Source organism: Mustela nigripes, chromosome 13 (genome assembly GCF_022355385.1).
Source record: "Mustela nigripes isolate SB6536 chromosome 13, MUSNIG.SB6536, whole genome shotgun sequence".
NCBI lineage: Eukaryota > Metazoa > Chordata > Mammalia > Carnivora > Mustelidae > Mustela > Mustela nigripes.
The window spans coordinates 59,635,189-59,650,562 of record NC_081569.1 but is presented as its reverse complement, the minus strand read 5'-3'; the positions used below and the strand labels follow the sequence as shown (position 1 = coordinate 59,650,562).

General features: G+C 39.6%; 1 protein-coding gene across 1 annotated transcript in view; it reads right to left on the bottom strand.

The window, feature by feature from the left end:
• Positions 1–235: 235 nt before the first annotated feature.
• The window catches only part of RAD51 (RAD51 recombinase), a 32,162-nt gene continuing 17,023 nt past the window's right edge, over positions 236–15,374 (bottom strand). The window contains exons 5-10 of the mRNA XM_059372536.1: positions 15,123–15,214; positions 11,121–11,215; positions 2,556–2,669; positions 1,737–1,866; positions 1,429–1,550; positions 236–1,018 (exon numbers count right to left, since the gene is read on the bottom strand). Of these exons, the coding sequence (XP_059228519.1) occupies positions 895–1,018; positions 1,429–1,550; positions 1,737–1,866; positions 2,556–2,669; positions 11,121–11,215; positions 15,123–15,214 (677 nt within the window). The 3' untranslated portion in view covers positions 236–894. The remainder of the gene's footprint in view (positions 1,019–1,428; positions 1,551–1,736; positions 1,867–2,555; positions 2,670–11,120; positions 11,216–15,122; positions 15,215–15,374) is intronic.

The following is a 15,374-nucleotide window of genomic DNA, read 5'->3' as shown; positions in this document are numbered from 1 at the left end:
ATAATCCGGACAAATATCAGGGCTCTACAACATAAGACTCATAAAGGCCACTGGAAAGTCATGGGATATTCATCTTATAGTAATCTCTATTAGCCTGAAGGATAATTATCAACTGAATATAGGACTTCCCTTTAAAATTTTCAATTTTAAAGCAATAGAAACTGACCACTCAGTGCCCAAAGTTATTTTGAAGGTCCTATCTTGAAATATTCAGCTTATATAAGAACAACTCCTGTAAACAGCACAGATAACTACTTTATTAGAAGCTCCACACTAAATCTACTTAAAGAGCCCCTAAATGCTTAAGATTCCAAAATTATCTTGAGTTACTCTTGGCAATTAAAAACCCAAGCAAGTAGATAGTTGGATGGCTGGTGTTCCAGTAGGCCTGCCCCGTAGCCCTTAACTAAAAAATTCTTACATAAGATAATTCAGGCAAACTAACTTAACAACCTGTTTCTGACTGACAAGAGTTTTATCGGCAGAAAAGAACCACTTTCTTTGCCACACAGGCATTTCAACATTATTCGAACAGTGAGAGAAGAATCCAGTCTTCCCAGCTTATGTCTGCAAGAAAACTAACGATTGTCCAATAGACAACCATTACTCCCAAGTCAACCCCAAGGCACTATGTCAAAAGTATTCCTTTACTGTCCTTGAAATAATTCACAAAGAAATTAATACACTCCAGACGGAATAAACATTTCAGATCAGTTTGTGACTACTGACCTTGTCTCCTGTTTACACCATCAGAAAAGCTGATACAATAGCTGTTTTTCCAGAAGCCCTTTTCTGGCAGTCACAACAGGAAGAGGCCTATGAAGAACCCCAGGGAGCAGTCCTCTCCTTTAGGCTATAGCACTTAAGGTTTGTCACAGGAAAAACCTCAATGTTTCAGTCTTTGGCATCTCCCACTCCATCTGCATTGATGGCAAACATAGCTTCAGCTTCAGGAAGACAGGGAGAGTCGTAGATTTTGCAGATTCTGGTTTCCCCTCTTCCTTTCCTCAGATACAGTCTGATCAAAAAAACCAACCAAGTTACAGTTTAAAAATCTTTGCTCTAAATTTTTTTCAGACCTATATACTTTCCAGGACTTTGGGGAATCTTTCTGTATTCCTTAGGGGCATTTCCAACTTGGAGGAATCCACTCCTACCCTGCTTCCAACTTTAGTGGATTTTTCATAGGGAAACAATTACTTTCTTAATAATGAGGGAGAGGCATATCGTTCATATTCAGTCTTGTGTATTTGTGGGCTTTTAATTCCTTTATAAACTGAAAGCAAACATGCACTAATTAGAGCAAGACAACGTTTAACAATGACTCCTGTGGTAGCATTGACTGGATTTAAATGGAAATTCAGATCTTCATGTCTACCTCAGTTAATATGACATTCTAAGACAAAGTCACCTATCCGTTCACTTTACCTGGTTGTTGAAGCATGAGCAATGATATTTCCTCCAATAGGTTTTTTAGGATCTGCAGCAAACATGGCTGCTCCATCCACTTGGGCTACCACCTGGTTGGTGATTACCACTGCCACACCAAACTGATGGAGAAAGGATAAATGTCATTTTTTGTGGTCATTCAAAGGACTTTACTGCTGCCACCCCTTCCCCCACAAAGTAATGAATGATTAATACACCTCTTCCTATCTGTGAAACCAGGCCCTGATGTTCTGGCCTCCCAGTGAGGCCCCTGAAAATTAGACATTCTCTGTCCCGATATACCTTACCTCATCAGCAAGTCGCAGAAGCATTCGCAGAAACCTGGCCAAGTGCATCTGCCTGGCTGAAAGCTCCCCTCGACCTGAATAGTCCGTTCTGTACAGGGCAGTGGCACTGTCTACAATGAGCAGTGCATACCTACAGGGAATAAGGACACTATGAAGCTTATTTCGAGTCTGTGTCAGATTATGCTTCCTTCCTCACTATCTTAAACTTTCATATTCAGTTATACTCGTATATAAATGTTTTATTATTTATTTAAAAAAGATTTAAATAGAGAACCCAATTTGGGGCTTGACCCCAAGAAACTGGCAGAGGCTTTAACCCCCTGAGCCACCCAGGCACCCCTATAAATGTTTTATTAAAACAATTTTTACAGGGATGCCTGGGTGGCTCAGTTGGTTAAGTGACTGCCTTCGGCTCAGGTCATGATCCTGGAGTCTTGGGATCGAGTCCCGCCATCGGGCTCCCTGCTCAGCAGGAAGTCTTTTTCTCCCTCTGACCCTCCCACTTCTCATGCTGTCTCTCTCAAATTAATAAATCTTTAAAAAATATATCTATTTAAAAAAAAAAACAAAAAGAAACGATTTTTACAACATTCTTGTCTGAGGCACTACATAACAAGTTCCCAATAAGTTCAAATGAATTATGGCTTCATTTCTTAACAGTGATTTGACCTGAACCACAATGCAACAGTGTCAAACTAGAACTAAAACTTAAATCTCCCCATTTCTAATTCAAGTTACTATCAATTTGGCCAAAAAGCCTATATAAGATTCAAGGTAATGGGTCTGGGCCATACTCTGTGTCTTCTACTGAGCACATACCTAGATTCTACCATCATGGCCGATGCTTGATAAAGGAGCTGGGTCTGGTGGTCTGTGTTGAACCCTCGAGCATATGCTACATTATCCAGGACATCACTGCCAGAGAGGCCATATCTAGAAGAAAACAGAGAACGGTTTTAGACTGCAAAGAAAACTTAGATTGGAAATTAATAGTAAAGAGATTGCTTGATTAGGTAAGAAGTGTTAAGGTTAAAGAATATTAATTCCCTTTCTATTAGAAATCCAGGCAAACTAGAGAGAGATGACCGGAGTCACTCCTTTGGGGTAGATCGATAGGACTTCAGGATAAATCAAATTTAGTCTCTCAGGACTCCTGAGCCAAAACGAATTTCCAAATCATGTTCCAAGTACTCTCCTGGAAAAACCAATGCAACATGACAGAACTGGAACTGAAACAAAAATAACAAAGATCAATTAAATTCATATAAATTGATGTTATAGAGGAATAAAACCTTTTTCTTCTTTTTTTTTAAGAGAGGGAGAGAGTAGGGGTGGGGGGCAGAGGGAGAGAATCTACAGCAAGCCCTGTAGCCAGCACAGAGCCAGATGTGGCATTCAGTCTCACGACCCTGAGATTATGACATGACTGAAATCAAGAGTCAGATGCTTCACCACATGAACCACCCAGGCACCCCTAGGAATAAAAGCTTCTAAACAAGTGGCTCAGTGGGTTAAGCTCTGCCTTCAGCTCGGGTCATGATCTCAGGGTCCATGATCCCAGGCACCCTTCACAATCCAATTTTAGAACATTTCCATCATCCCCAAAAGATCTTTCAACTTAGATCCCATTCTAACCAAGTACATTTTCCAACATTATAAAATATATTTTTCATATCAGCCAGAGTCTTTGTGCTTTTCTTAGCCACTTCACCTGCTGTTTTGGCCACCATCAACACAAGCAGAAGTTTAGCTTTGGCATTAAGTGGATTGATGATCATGAATTATTAAGTCTGGGCATAAAGATAAAGAGAATAAGGATAGAAGTTTACCTTGGAATCTTGACCAAACATAGATTGCGGATAAGGAGAAAAAAACTTCGATATTTAAATCATTGCTGTAAGAAAGAGATTCAAGGGGCCTAAGTGCTGTAGCACACAAGTCTAGATTTGTTCCAGAAACACTGATACCATCTGTCAGGAAAGGAGATTATCTTTAGCTATCAGAATATGGATGGTTGGGGCACCTGGGTGGCTCAGTGGGTCCTGGGATCAAGCCCCGCATCGGGCACTCTGCTCAGCAGGGAGCCTGCTTCCCTCCTCTGTCTCACTGCCTACCTCTCTGCCTATTTGTGCTGTCAAATAAATAAACCTTAAAAAAAAAAAAAAAAAAAAAAAAAAGAATGTGGATGGTTTACCAGGAAAAAAAAAAAGACTTATCCTGGCCTTTATGTCAGCAGCATTCACAAAAAACACTATAGATCTCTTTGGTTACATTCCTGAAGGAGCACATGGAATTTTCAATTCCCACAATGTGGAAAAAGCTGGCTAGAAATAAACATCATCTCTCATATGTTTCCAGAACTTCCTTAAAGAATAACATGGAACACCTGTAAAAAAAATTCCCGGGCCTGAGACTTAATAAATCATAATTTTCGGGGAAGAAAAAGGTTTTATTCCTTTATAACAACAATTTATTTATATGAATTAATCATTAACACAATGAATTCTGTGTTAATCTGTGTAGTTAACAAATAACTTCAGGTGATTCTTAACATGTAAGTTTGAAAAAGAGCTATACTGCCTCAAGATGGGTTCTGGCATTCTTTCATAGTATTTAAAAGAAGTTTCAAAAGAGATGGTGACACTGGGCACCTGGGTGGCTCAGCTGGTTGAACATCTGGCTCTAGATTTCAGCTCAGAGGTCATGATCTCATGGGTTGTGGATTCGAGCCCCATGTCAGGCTCCGTGCTCAGCAGGGAGTTTGCTTCAGATTCTTTTTCTCCCTTTCCCTCTGCCCCTCCAATCCTGGTCTCCCTATAATAAATAAAACTTACAAAAAGAAAAGGTGGTGACACTGTGGCTAGCAATTATGGCCACAGTTCTTTAACTTTAGCTATCATCTGCTTCATTGGAAAGCTTGAGAAAACATTGCTGGACTGTATCCTGAGTCTCTACAGTTTCTGATTCAATAGATGGAAAGGAGTCAGAGGATTTGTACTTCAAACAAATTCCTAGGTGATGCTAAATACAGCTGTATTGAGAACTGTGTTCTGAGAAGCCATGAACTAGAATATAACCTGGATTAGGTTGGGGTGGTCAATATTATTCAAAAGGTAAAACTAATGAGGGTTGTTCTGTTGTGAGGGGAAATTAGCTATTACCTTAAGGAGTTTGGTAACTTTCCCAAAACTATAAACGCAATATAATAAATTCAATTATAAGAAATGTTCTTGATAGGCAAAAATGATAAAACTAATGACATTTCTCTTTAAACCTATTTTTGCTAGGGGGACCTGGGTGGCTCAGTGGGTTGGGGCCTCTGCCTTCGGCTTGGGTCATGATCCCAGCGTACCAGGATCGACCCCTGCATCGGGCTCTCTGCTTGGCAGGGAGCCTGCTTCCTCCTCTCTCTTTCTCTGCCTACTTGTAATCTCTGTCAGGTAAATAAGTAAAATCTTTAAAAAAAAGAAAAAAAAAACCATATTTTTCCTGTAGTTGACAAAACAGCCATAAACATGGCTCCACTTAATAAATACTCCTTCATTAATGCTGTTTGCCCTTTTCTAGGGCTTAGGGATACAGTCAGTGAGCAAAACAAAGCCCTGTCCTCAGAGGCAACATTCTACTATCTCATCTATCCTATCTTAACACTCATTTAGGTTAGTGGGCAAAACTTTTAATGACTTTATTAAAAAAAAAAACCCTCCACTATTAAAACTATACTTAAAAATTAAAAGGGTGATTTAAAAAAAAAAAAGATTTTATTTATTTGACAGAGACACAGGGAGAGAGGGAACACAAGAAGAGGAGTAGGGAAAAAAAAAAAAAAAGAAGAGGAGTAGGAGAGGGAGAAGCAGCTTCCCGCTGAGTAGGGAACCCGATGAGGGGCTCAATCCCAGGACCCTGGGATCATGACCTGAGCCGAAGGCAAACACTTAACGACTGAGCCACTCAGGTGCCCCAAAAAGTGTGATTTCTGTACAAGAACAAAAATAACTTTGGGAGGGAAGATAACAGTTTAGTATACTCATCTTTATTTATTTTTTAAAGATTTTATGTATTTATTTGAGAGAGAGAGAGCCAGAGAATACAAGCAAGGGGAGTGGCAGAGGGAAAGGAGAAGCAGGCTCCCTGCTGAGCAGAGAACCTGATGTAGGGCTCTATCCCAGGACCCTGGGATCATGATCTGAACTGAAGGCAGAGGCTTAACTGACTGAGCCACCCAGGCACCCCAGTATACTCTTCTTTAGAAACCTAAAATCAGGTGCAAGAGAGGAATTCTTTTTTCCTGACAGATTCTGTAAGCACACGCAAAGAGCTGCACTTACTGTTCCAACTGATATTTTTGCCTCAATGGTATACATTCATTAGCTCAGATTCCTCAAATCGTAAACTGGGGCAGATAATTTGGTCATAATTCTAAAACTAAAAAGGAAAATTCTCAACTTAGGCAAGTTCCAACTTGGGTCTGACATCTCAACATGCAATTAAATGATATTTAATCACTAGATTTCGGTAAAATGTGTGGTAGGACCAAATTATCACATTTTGCCCTAGACAAGGGAAAATAAGTTAAACAAATCTGAGGGTTTATTTGAAAGATTAGGGAACAGAGAAAATTGTATATTCTTTACCAGCTTTACTGAGGTATTCTGTATACCATCAAATCAATCTGCTTTAAGTCTACAACTGAATGACTTTTTAAAGTTAGCTTATTTATTTATTTATTTATTTATCAGAGAGAGAGAGAGAGAGAGAGGGAGAGAGTCGACAGTAGGGGTAGTGTCTGGCAGAGGGAGAAGCAGGCTCCATGCTGAGCAAGGAGCCCAGTGTGAGACTCAGTTCCAGGATGCTGCAATCATGACCTGAGCTGAATGAAGAAGCTTAACCGACTGAGCCACTCAGGCATCCCTGAATGACTTTTTAGTAATAAAATCTGCAGAGTTGTACCATCTTCATCACAATCCAATTTTTTTCCCCAAGATTTATTTATTTGACAGAGATCACAAGTAGGCAGAGAGGCAGGCAGAGAGAGAGAGGAGGAAGCAGGCTCCCTGCTGAGCAGAGAGCCGGATGTGGGGCTTGATCCCCGGACCCTGTGATCATGATCTGAGCCAAAGGCAGAGGCTTTAACCCACTGAGCCACCCAGGCACCCTTCACAATCCAATTTTAAAACATTTCCATCATCCCCAAAAGATCTTTCAAGTCTATCTGTAGTTATTCCTACTTCCTGCTCCAGGCAACCGCTAATCCATTGCTCTACAGATTTTCTCCTTCTGGGAATTTCTTATAAATGAAATCATAAAACATACGATCTTGTGTGTCTAGGTTCGATTTAGTATGTCTTCTGAGGCTCATCTATGGTATGACATGTATGGGTACATCATTCCATTTCACTGTTTAATAGTACTCCACTGTATGAATAAATCAGATTTTGTTTATTCATCCATCAGTTGATGTGCAACTGGGTTATTTCCAGTTTGGGGCTATTATAACAATATTATAACATCTACAAACAAGTCTCTATGTGGGCACGTTTTCTTACCTCTTGGGCACATAACCAGAGCCAAACTGCTCTGTTATGTGGTAATTTTATAGTTAACTACCACACTGCTTCCCATAGTGGCTTCACCATTTTACATTCTTACTAGCAAGGTATTAGGGTTCCAGTTTCTCTATATCCTAATACTTGTTACTGCCTATTTTGTTACAGCCATCCTAATGGTGGTACCTCACTGTGGTTTTGTTTTTCCCCTTGACTAATGATGTTGAACTCTTTTCATGTGCTTCTAGGCCATTTATCGTCTTTGGAGAACAGCTGTAAAAATCCTTTGCTCATTTTTTAATTGGGTTGTCTCTCTATTACTGGATTAAGAGGACTTTGTAACTCTGGATACTAAACCCTTCAGAAATACGATTTGCAAATATTTTCTCACATCCTTTGGGTTGTCTTTTCACTTTCTTAATAATGTCCTTTGAAGCATAAAACTTCTAAATTTTGATGAAATGAAAACTATTTGAAAACTATTATCAATCCTTAAAAAAAAAAAAAGAAAACTATTATCAATGTTTTCTTTCATGGATGCTTTTTGGTGTTATATCTAAGAAATCTGCCTACCTCAAGCTCAACAAATATTTTCTCCTGCCCTTTTTTTCCCTGTAAGTTTTATAGTTTTATTCTTACATTTAAGACCATGATTTTTAAAATAATAATAAATATACACGACATACAATTGACTATTTTAATCTTTTTAAAAATGTATAGTCCTAGGGGTGCCTGGGTGGCTCAGTGGGTTAAAGCCTCTGCCTTTGGCTCAGGTCATGATCTCAGGGTCCTGGAATCGAGCCCCATATCGGGCTCTCTGCTCGGCAGGGAGACTGCTTCCTCCACTGCTTCCTCCTCTTCTTCCTCCTCTGCCCACTTGTGAACTCTGTCTGTCAAATAAATAAATAAAAAATCTTAAAAAAAAAAAAAAAAAAAAAAGTATAGTCCGGAAGCAGTAAGTACATTCTCATGCTGTGCAACGATCACCACCATCCATGTCCACAACTTTTTATCATCCGAAACAGAAACTCTGTATCCCCCAAATAATAACTCCCAACTCTCCTCACTCCCTGCCCCTGAGGATCACTGTTCTACTCTCCATCTTTATGAACTGACCACTTAAGTACCTTGTAAGAACCTTGTTTAAGAAGAATCATTACAATTTTTGTCCTTTTGTAACTGGCTTATTTCGCTTAGCTTGTTTTTAAGATTCATCCATGTTGTAGCATATGAGAGAATTTCCTTCCTTTTAAAGACTGAGTAATATTCCATTTTATATATATATATTTTAATTTTATTTTTTAAAAGATTTTATTTATCTATTTTACAGACAGAGATCCCAAGTAGGCAGAGAGCAGGCAGAGAGAGAGGAAGAAGCAGGCTCCCCTCTGAGCAGAGAGCCTGATGCAGGGCTCAATCCAAAGACCCTGAGATCATGACCTGAGCCAAAGGCAGAGGCTTTAACCCACTGAGCCACCCAGGCGCCCCTCCATTTTATATTTTTATGACATTTTGTTTATCCATTCATCTAATGATGAATAAGCAGGGTGTTTCCACCTTTTGACTACTGTAACTAGTGCTGCCAGGAACACTGGTGTACAAGTATCTGAGTCCCCATATCAATTCTTTGTATACTTAAAAGTGGAATTGTTGAACTATACTATAAATCTAGGTTTAATTTTTTGAGGATTCACCACACTGTTATCCATTTTTGTTAATTTTATGTATAGCATAAGGGTCTAAATTTATCTTTTTACATGCTGCTATCCAGCTACATTAGCACCATTTATTGAAAGACAAAGACTGAGGAACCATTAAATTGCCTTGACATCTTTGTAAAAAATCAAGTGACTATAAATGAAAGAGCTTATGTCTCAATTCTCAATTCTGTTCCACTAATCCACATGTCTGTCCCATTCCAGCACCACAGTGTCTTAATTATTGTTGCTTAAGTGAGTTTTAAGATGAAGAAGACCAAGATCTCCAATTTTGTTCTCCCTGCTACCTCAGCATGTTTTGGCTATTCTGGGTTCTAGACATTTCCACAGAAATTTTATAATCAGCTTGTTGGTTTCTGCCTAAATGCTTCCTGAAATTACAGTAGGGATTGTGCTGGATATCTATATCAGTGTGAGGTAATATTATGACTTTAATAATAATTAAAGTCTTCCAATCCATGAGTATGGAGTGTTTCTCTAATTATGTAGATCTTCAATTTCTTTCAGCAATGTTTTGTAGTCTCCTGTTAAATTTATTCCTATTTTGATTTTTGATCATTTGGGGAGGGAATTCAGTGCTATTGTGAATGACAAAATTGTTTTCTTAATTTTTTTTTTTTTAAGATTTTATTTATTTATTTGACAGACAGAGATCACAAGGAGGCAGAGAGGCAGGCAGAGAGAGAGGAGGAAGCAGGCTCCCTGTTGAGCAGAGAGCCTGATGTGGGGCTCGATCCCAGGACCCTGGGATCATGACCTGAGCCGAAGGCAGAGGCTTTAACCCACTGAGCCACCCAGGCGCCCTGTTTTCCTAATTTTTAAATTGTTCATTGCTTCTATGGAAACAATGGATTTCTGCATAGTGAGAATACAACCTTGCTGAAATAATATAGTTCTAGTAGTTTTGTGTGTATGTGGATTCCTTAGAATTTTCTACAGAAAGGATCATTTCATCAGTGAATAAAGATAGTTCTACATATTCCATTCCAATCTGGATGCCTTTTATTTCATTTTCCTAGCTGACTGCATTGACTAGGACCTCCAGTACATTCAGTATTTTCCACCTTCAAAGGAATGTAAATGGTGAGTGTGGACATCCTTGTTTCCAATCTTAAGGAGAATGCATTCAGACTTCCACCATTACGCACAGTACCTATATATTTTTTGAACTGAGATAATGGTCCCCAATTGTTATGGTTAAATTGCTTATTTTGCCTTCCAATTATGTCAGTTTTTGTATAACATATTTTGGGGCCTGTTATTAAGGTATGTTTATAATTGTTCTATTTTCCCAGTGAACTGACTTTTCTTTTCTTTTTTTTTTTTTTTAAAGATTTATTTATTTATTTATTTGACAGAGAGAAATCACAAGTAGGCAGAGAGGCAGGCAGAGAGAGAGAGAGGAGGAAGCAGGCTCCCTGCTGAGCAGAGAGCCCGATGCGGGACTCGATCCCAGGACCCTGAGATCATGACCTGAGCCGAAGGCAGCGGCTTAACCACTGAGCCACCCAGGCGCCCTGACTTTTCAATTATAAAATGGTCCTCTTTGTTTCTAGTATTTATTCTGTCTTAAAGCCTATACTGATACTGCCTGTACAGCCAATTCTCTTATGGTTATTGTTTGGATGCAATATCTTTTCTCATCCTTTTTCATTCAACCTATTTGTGTCTCTGAATCTATAGTGTTTCTCTAGAAAACAGCACATAGCTGGGTGTAGTTTTTTATCCAGTCTGACAATAACTCAGAGATTTAAGAAGAGTGCTTTTTTCTAAGGAAGGTCATTCTTCTGATCTACACATATAACTTTGGGATATAGACCAGTAAGAAGAGAAAAACTCTTCAGACACACTAACCCTGGCAATCACTACAGTGACAGGTGGTGCCAGATTTCTCTCACCTGGGGTGCCTGGGAGGCTCAAATGGTTAAGTGTCTGCCTTTGATCAGGTCATGATCCCAGGCTCCTGGGATCAAGCCCTGCATCGTGCTCCCTGCTCAGTGGAGAGTGTGCTTTTCCTTCCCCCAGCTCATGCTCTCTCTCAAAAAAAATTAAAAAAAAAAAAAAAAAAAAAAAAGAAATTAAGAAAAAAAAGATTTCTCTCATCTAATTCAGTAACCTACCTCTCAGCCACTGCTAGCAGCCGTTCTGGCCTGAAGGTACCCTCAGTGTCAATGTACATGGCCTTTCCTTCTCCTCCACCTCGGTCAATGGGAAGCTGGACAGAACAAAAAGAACAGTGTACAAATGAACACTGTACTTCTAATATAACTGATCAACTTCACCACCCGCCCCCAATAAAGCAAAGGGAAAAAAAAATTTAAAGAGTCAATCAGGAGTAGATAGGAGGCATTCCCTTCATCATTAAGATTTTTTTTTTTAATCTGGGCGCCTGGGTGGCTCAGTGGGTTAAGCCGCTGCGTTCGGCTCAGGTCATGATCTCAGGGTCCTGGGATCGAGTCCCGCATCGGGCTCTCTGCTCAGCAGGGAGCCTGCTTCCCTCTCTCTCTCTCTGCCTGCCTCTCCATCTACTTGTGATTTCTGTCAAATAAATAAATAAAATCTTTAAAAAAAAAAAAAAAGATTTTTTTTTAATCTGACAAAGAGAGAGAGAGAGAGAGAGATCACAAGAAGGGAGAGAAGCAGGTAGGGGGAGCGGGGGAAGTAAGCTCCCCGCTGAGCAGAGAGCCTGATGTGGGGCTCGATCCCAGAACCCTGAGATCATGATCTGAGCTGAAGGCAGAGGCCTAACCCTGAGCCTCCCAGGTGCCCCAGGAGGCGCTCCCTTCTGATAGAAATAGAGCTAGCAGTAGATACGAAACTCCTGGTGTTCCACAGCATGCAATGCCAGACTCTTACCAGAGTTGGACTGCTTGGAAATACAGTCCAAACTCAGATAAAATTCTATGACTGCATATCAACACAAGATTGAACAATTCTTTCAAGAGTATAGATATTTGAAAATTCATTTACTATCTTAGCTTTAATAAGTTAGAGACAGTGATCCAATACTCAATTAATTTTGTCACATTCAAGCCACATTTACACTTCACTTTATTAAGCAAATTTGCTTCTGCAGGTTCCTAACGAGGTTTGGCCATGCCCCAGGGACATTCTTAGTAAGTTTAAAGTATGGCTGAGAGAGAAGAAAAAATAAGGGTGTTTATTCCAATAGTACCTACAGATGTTAAAATTAAACAAAAGGAGGAAAAGGAAAATATAGTTTAAAAAAAAAAAAAGAAAAAGGGAGGAATGCCATCAAAATTATCTTATGAGCTAGTTAGGGAAATCTTGGGTTTTTAGGTTACCCATCCCATGTCAGACAACTTTAAGTTCTACAAATTTTATGTGAATGATGCCAAAGGGTAGTTTCCACCCTAGCAATCTACTTTGGAGTCATAATTCACCTTTAAATTCTGAGGAAAATCCTTAAGGACATTTTATACGAAGGGCCAAGAAACATCAAATTTTCTTTCTTTCTTTTAAAGATTTATTTATTTCTTTGACAGACAGAGATGACAAGTAGGCAGAGAGGCAGGCAGAGAGAGAAGGAAGCAGGCTCTTTTCCAGCTACAAAGACCTCTATGGGTGAAGGGAGACCATAGGTGACTGGGTATAGGTACGAAGACTGACAGAAAAGTGGACAAGGTCCCAGTGTGTTATTGAGCCAACTTCAAGGTGGTGGACTGCATACTCTGCCCATTGTGTCTCCTCCATCTTGCCCTCTAGTGCCACTGCAGTCAACTCATATTACTGGACTGGAACACCACAACCAAGTTAGTTTTTATTTATTTATTTATTTTTTAAAAAGATTTTGTATTTATTTGTTTGGCAGACAGAGATCACGAGTAGGCAGAGAGACAGGCAGAGAGAGTGGGGAAAGCAGGCTCCCCGCCGAGCAGAGAGCCTGATGTGGGGTTCGATCCCAGGACCCTGGGATCATGAACCGAGCCGAAGGCAGAGGTTCAACATACTGAGCCACCCAGGTGCCCCAAGTTAACTATTTTTAATAACTGCTTAGTACCATAATTTAACTCTTCTTCCTATTTTACAATGATGTACATTGTTTTGAACTTTCACCATTTTATAATGCTATTGTGTAAATTCTTTGTACATTTATCCTCGACTATCTGTGAACAATTGTGTAAGCCACATTTTGTCAAAGGGTATATGCATTTAAAACTGGAATTTATGATAAAATGTCTTCTCAGAATTTTAAAATTAGTCTAGTACTTTAAAGAAACACAGCCTGTTCGTTTCTGTGGTCTAACTGTGGCTCTCAACTTTATGTAACTTATTAGACAGAAATCTAATGTAATAGAGTTTCACTTCATTAAGAAAATCTGAATAAATGACAGCAGATTATGTTTAGATTTAAGCAGTAATCTAACATCCTTTCTACACTTCTGGTTCTAGGTCTTAGGCTGGTGAAATGTAATCCTTTCTGTTATTAATGAATTAGCATCCTCTCTCTCTTTAAAAAGATTTTATTTATTCATTTGAGACTGAGAGAGGCAGAGAAAACATAAGCAGGGGGAGAGGTAGGGAAAGGGAGGAGCAGACTCCCCACTGAGCTGGGAGCCTGATATGAGACTCTTGGGACCCAATCCCAGGACCTGGATATCATGACCTGAGTCAAAGGCAGGCGCTTAACCATCTGAGTCACCCAGGTGCTTCTTCTCTTTTTTCTTTTGGTGGTGGTGGGGAATAGAGGGAGAGAGAGTGAGTCTCAAGCAGGCTTCATGTCCAGCACGGGGCTTGATCTCATGACCCTGACATCATAATCTGAACTGAAATTAAGAGTTGGAAGCTTAACCAACTGAGCCACCCAGGCATCCCCTATATCTATTATTTCAATAAAACATGATTTTAGGAATTAATTCACTGTGTCTATTTCCAAATCCTCCCATGAATGAGACTACAAATAAAAAAAAGTTTTGGAAGAGATACTTAATACAGAGGTAAAGCATAAAATAGAGGAGGAGTAGAGTCCCTGAGAAGGTGGCCAAAGATGGTAACCAGATCACACTGATAGGATGGGGTTTTGAAAAGAGACACTTTTCTGTTATAGCCCAAGATATGAAAAAATGGGTATAAATGTAGGTGGATTCATAAATCTGATGTGAAGAATAGGTTGGTCACTGGCTGAGTGAGGGCTGAAGAGGAACATGAAGGTTTGAGAGGAAAGAACAAAGCATGAGAATTCTTACTGAATGGGAAAAAGAATGCCTAAACAAATTTAGTAGGTCTTCTAAGCAGTATGAATGTTAATGTCTGTCATTTTGAATTTAAAGTGAAGATAATCAGCTTTATAGTATGATTTTTCTCCAGTATGATTCAGTTATTAAGGAACAGGGACTAAGAAGACAGTTCTCATGGGGCACCTGGGTAGCTCAATTGGTTAAGTGTCTGCCTTCAGCTCAGGTCATGATCCCCGGAGTCCCTGGATCCAGTCTGGCATTGGCCTCCATGCTCAGAAGGGAGTCTGCTTCTCCCCTCCACACATGCTCTCTTTTGCTTCCTTTTTCTCTCTCTCAAATAAATAAATAAAGTCTTAAAAAAAAAAAAAGCTCTCAAAGAAGATTCTAAGAAGGGTCCATCTAAGACTGACATCTCTTTAGGTGGGGAATATATATCTGAGGAATGAGTTTAATGGTGAATCATAAGATCTAGAGTAGTGAAGAGGGCAGGTAAAGCCAGGGGAGGCATAATGGAGGATAAGAAAACATCTGAAACAATGAAGAAATCATCTGAAAACAATGATGTGAAAGTGTCTAGAACATGAAAGAATTGTATAGTAGGGGTCTATGGGTCTTAGGGATAAAGTGCCCCCCCGCCTTTTTAAAAGACTTTTTAAAATTTATTTATTTGACAGACAGAGATCACAAGTAGGCAGAGAGGCAGGCAGAAAGAGAGGAGGAAGCAGGCTCCCCGCTGAGCAGAGAGCCCGATGTGGGACTCGATCCCAGGACCCTGAGATCATGACCTGAGCCGAAGGCAGCAGCTTAACCCACTGAGCCACCCAGGCGCCCTAAAGTGCCCTTTTAATGTCCATCCCAAAAGATGCTTGCAAATAGCAATCAACTAATTTCTTTTGCAGATTTGGTTAGAGCCCAAAATCTCACCTGGCATGTTACAGCCAACGTATGACAGATTTGAGTCTTCCCAGTTCGGAATTCTCCAAACATCTCTGTGATGGATCCGGTTTCAATTCCTCCTAAAAAAGCAATAGGAAACACCTCTTAGCACAATACAAATGTTTAGAAAGAATAACTGTAGAAGTATCCTTGGAACTCATCAGAAAGATGTATAAATAATTTATAAATTCAATTTTCAACAAGCAATATTTTTATTTTGAAATAATTCTAGATTTACAG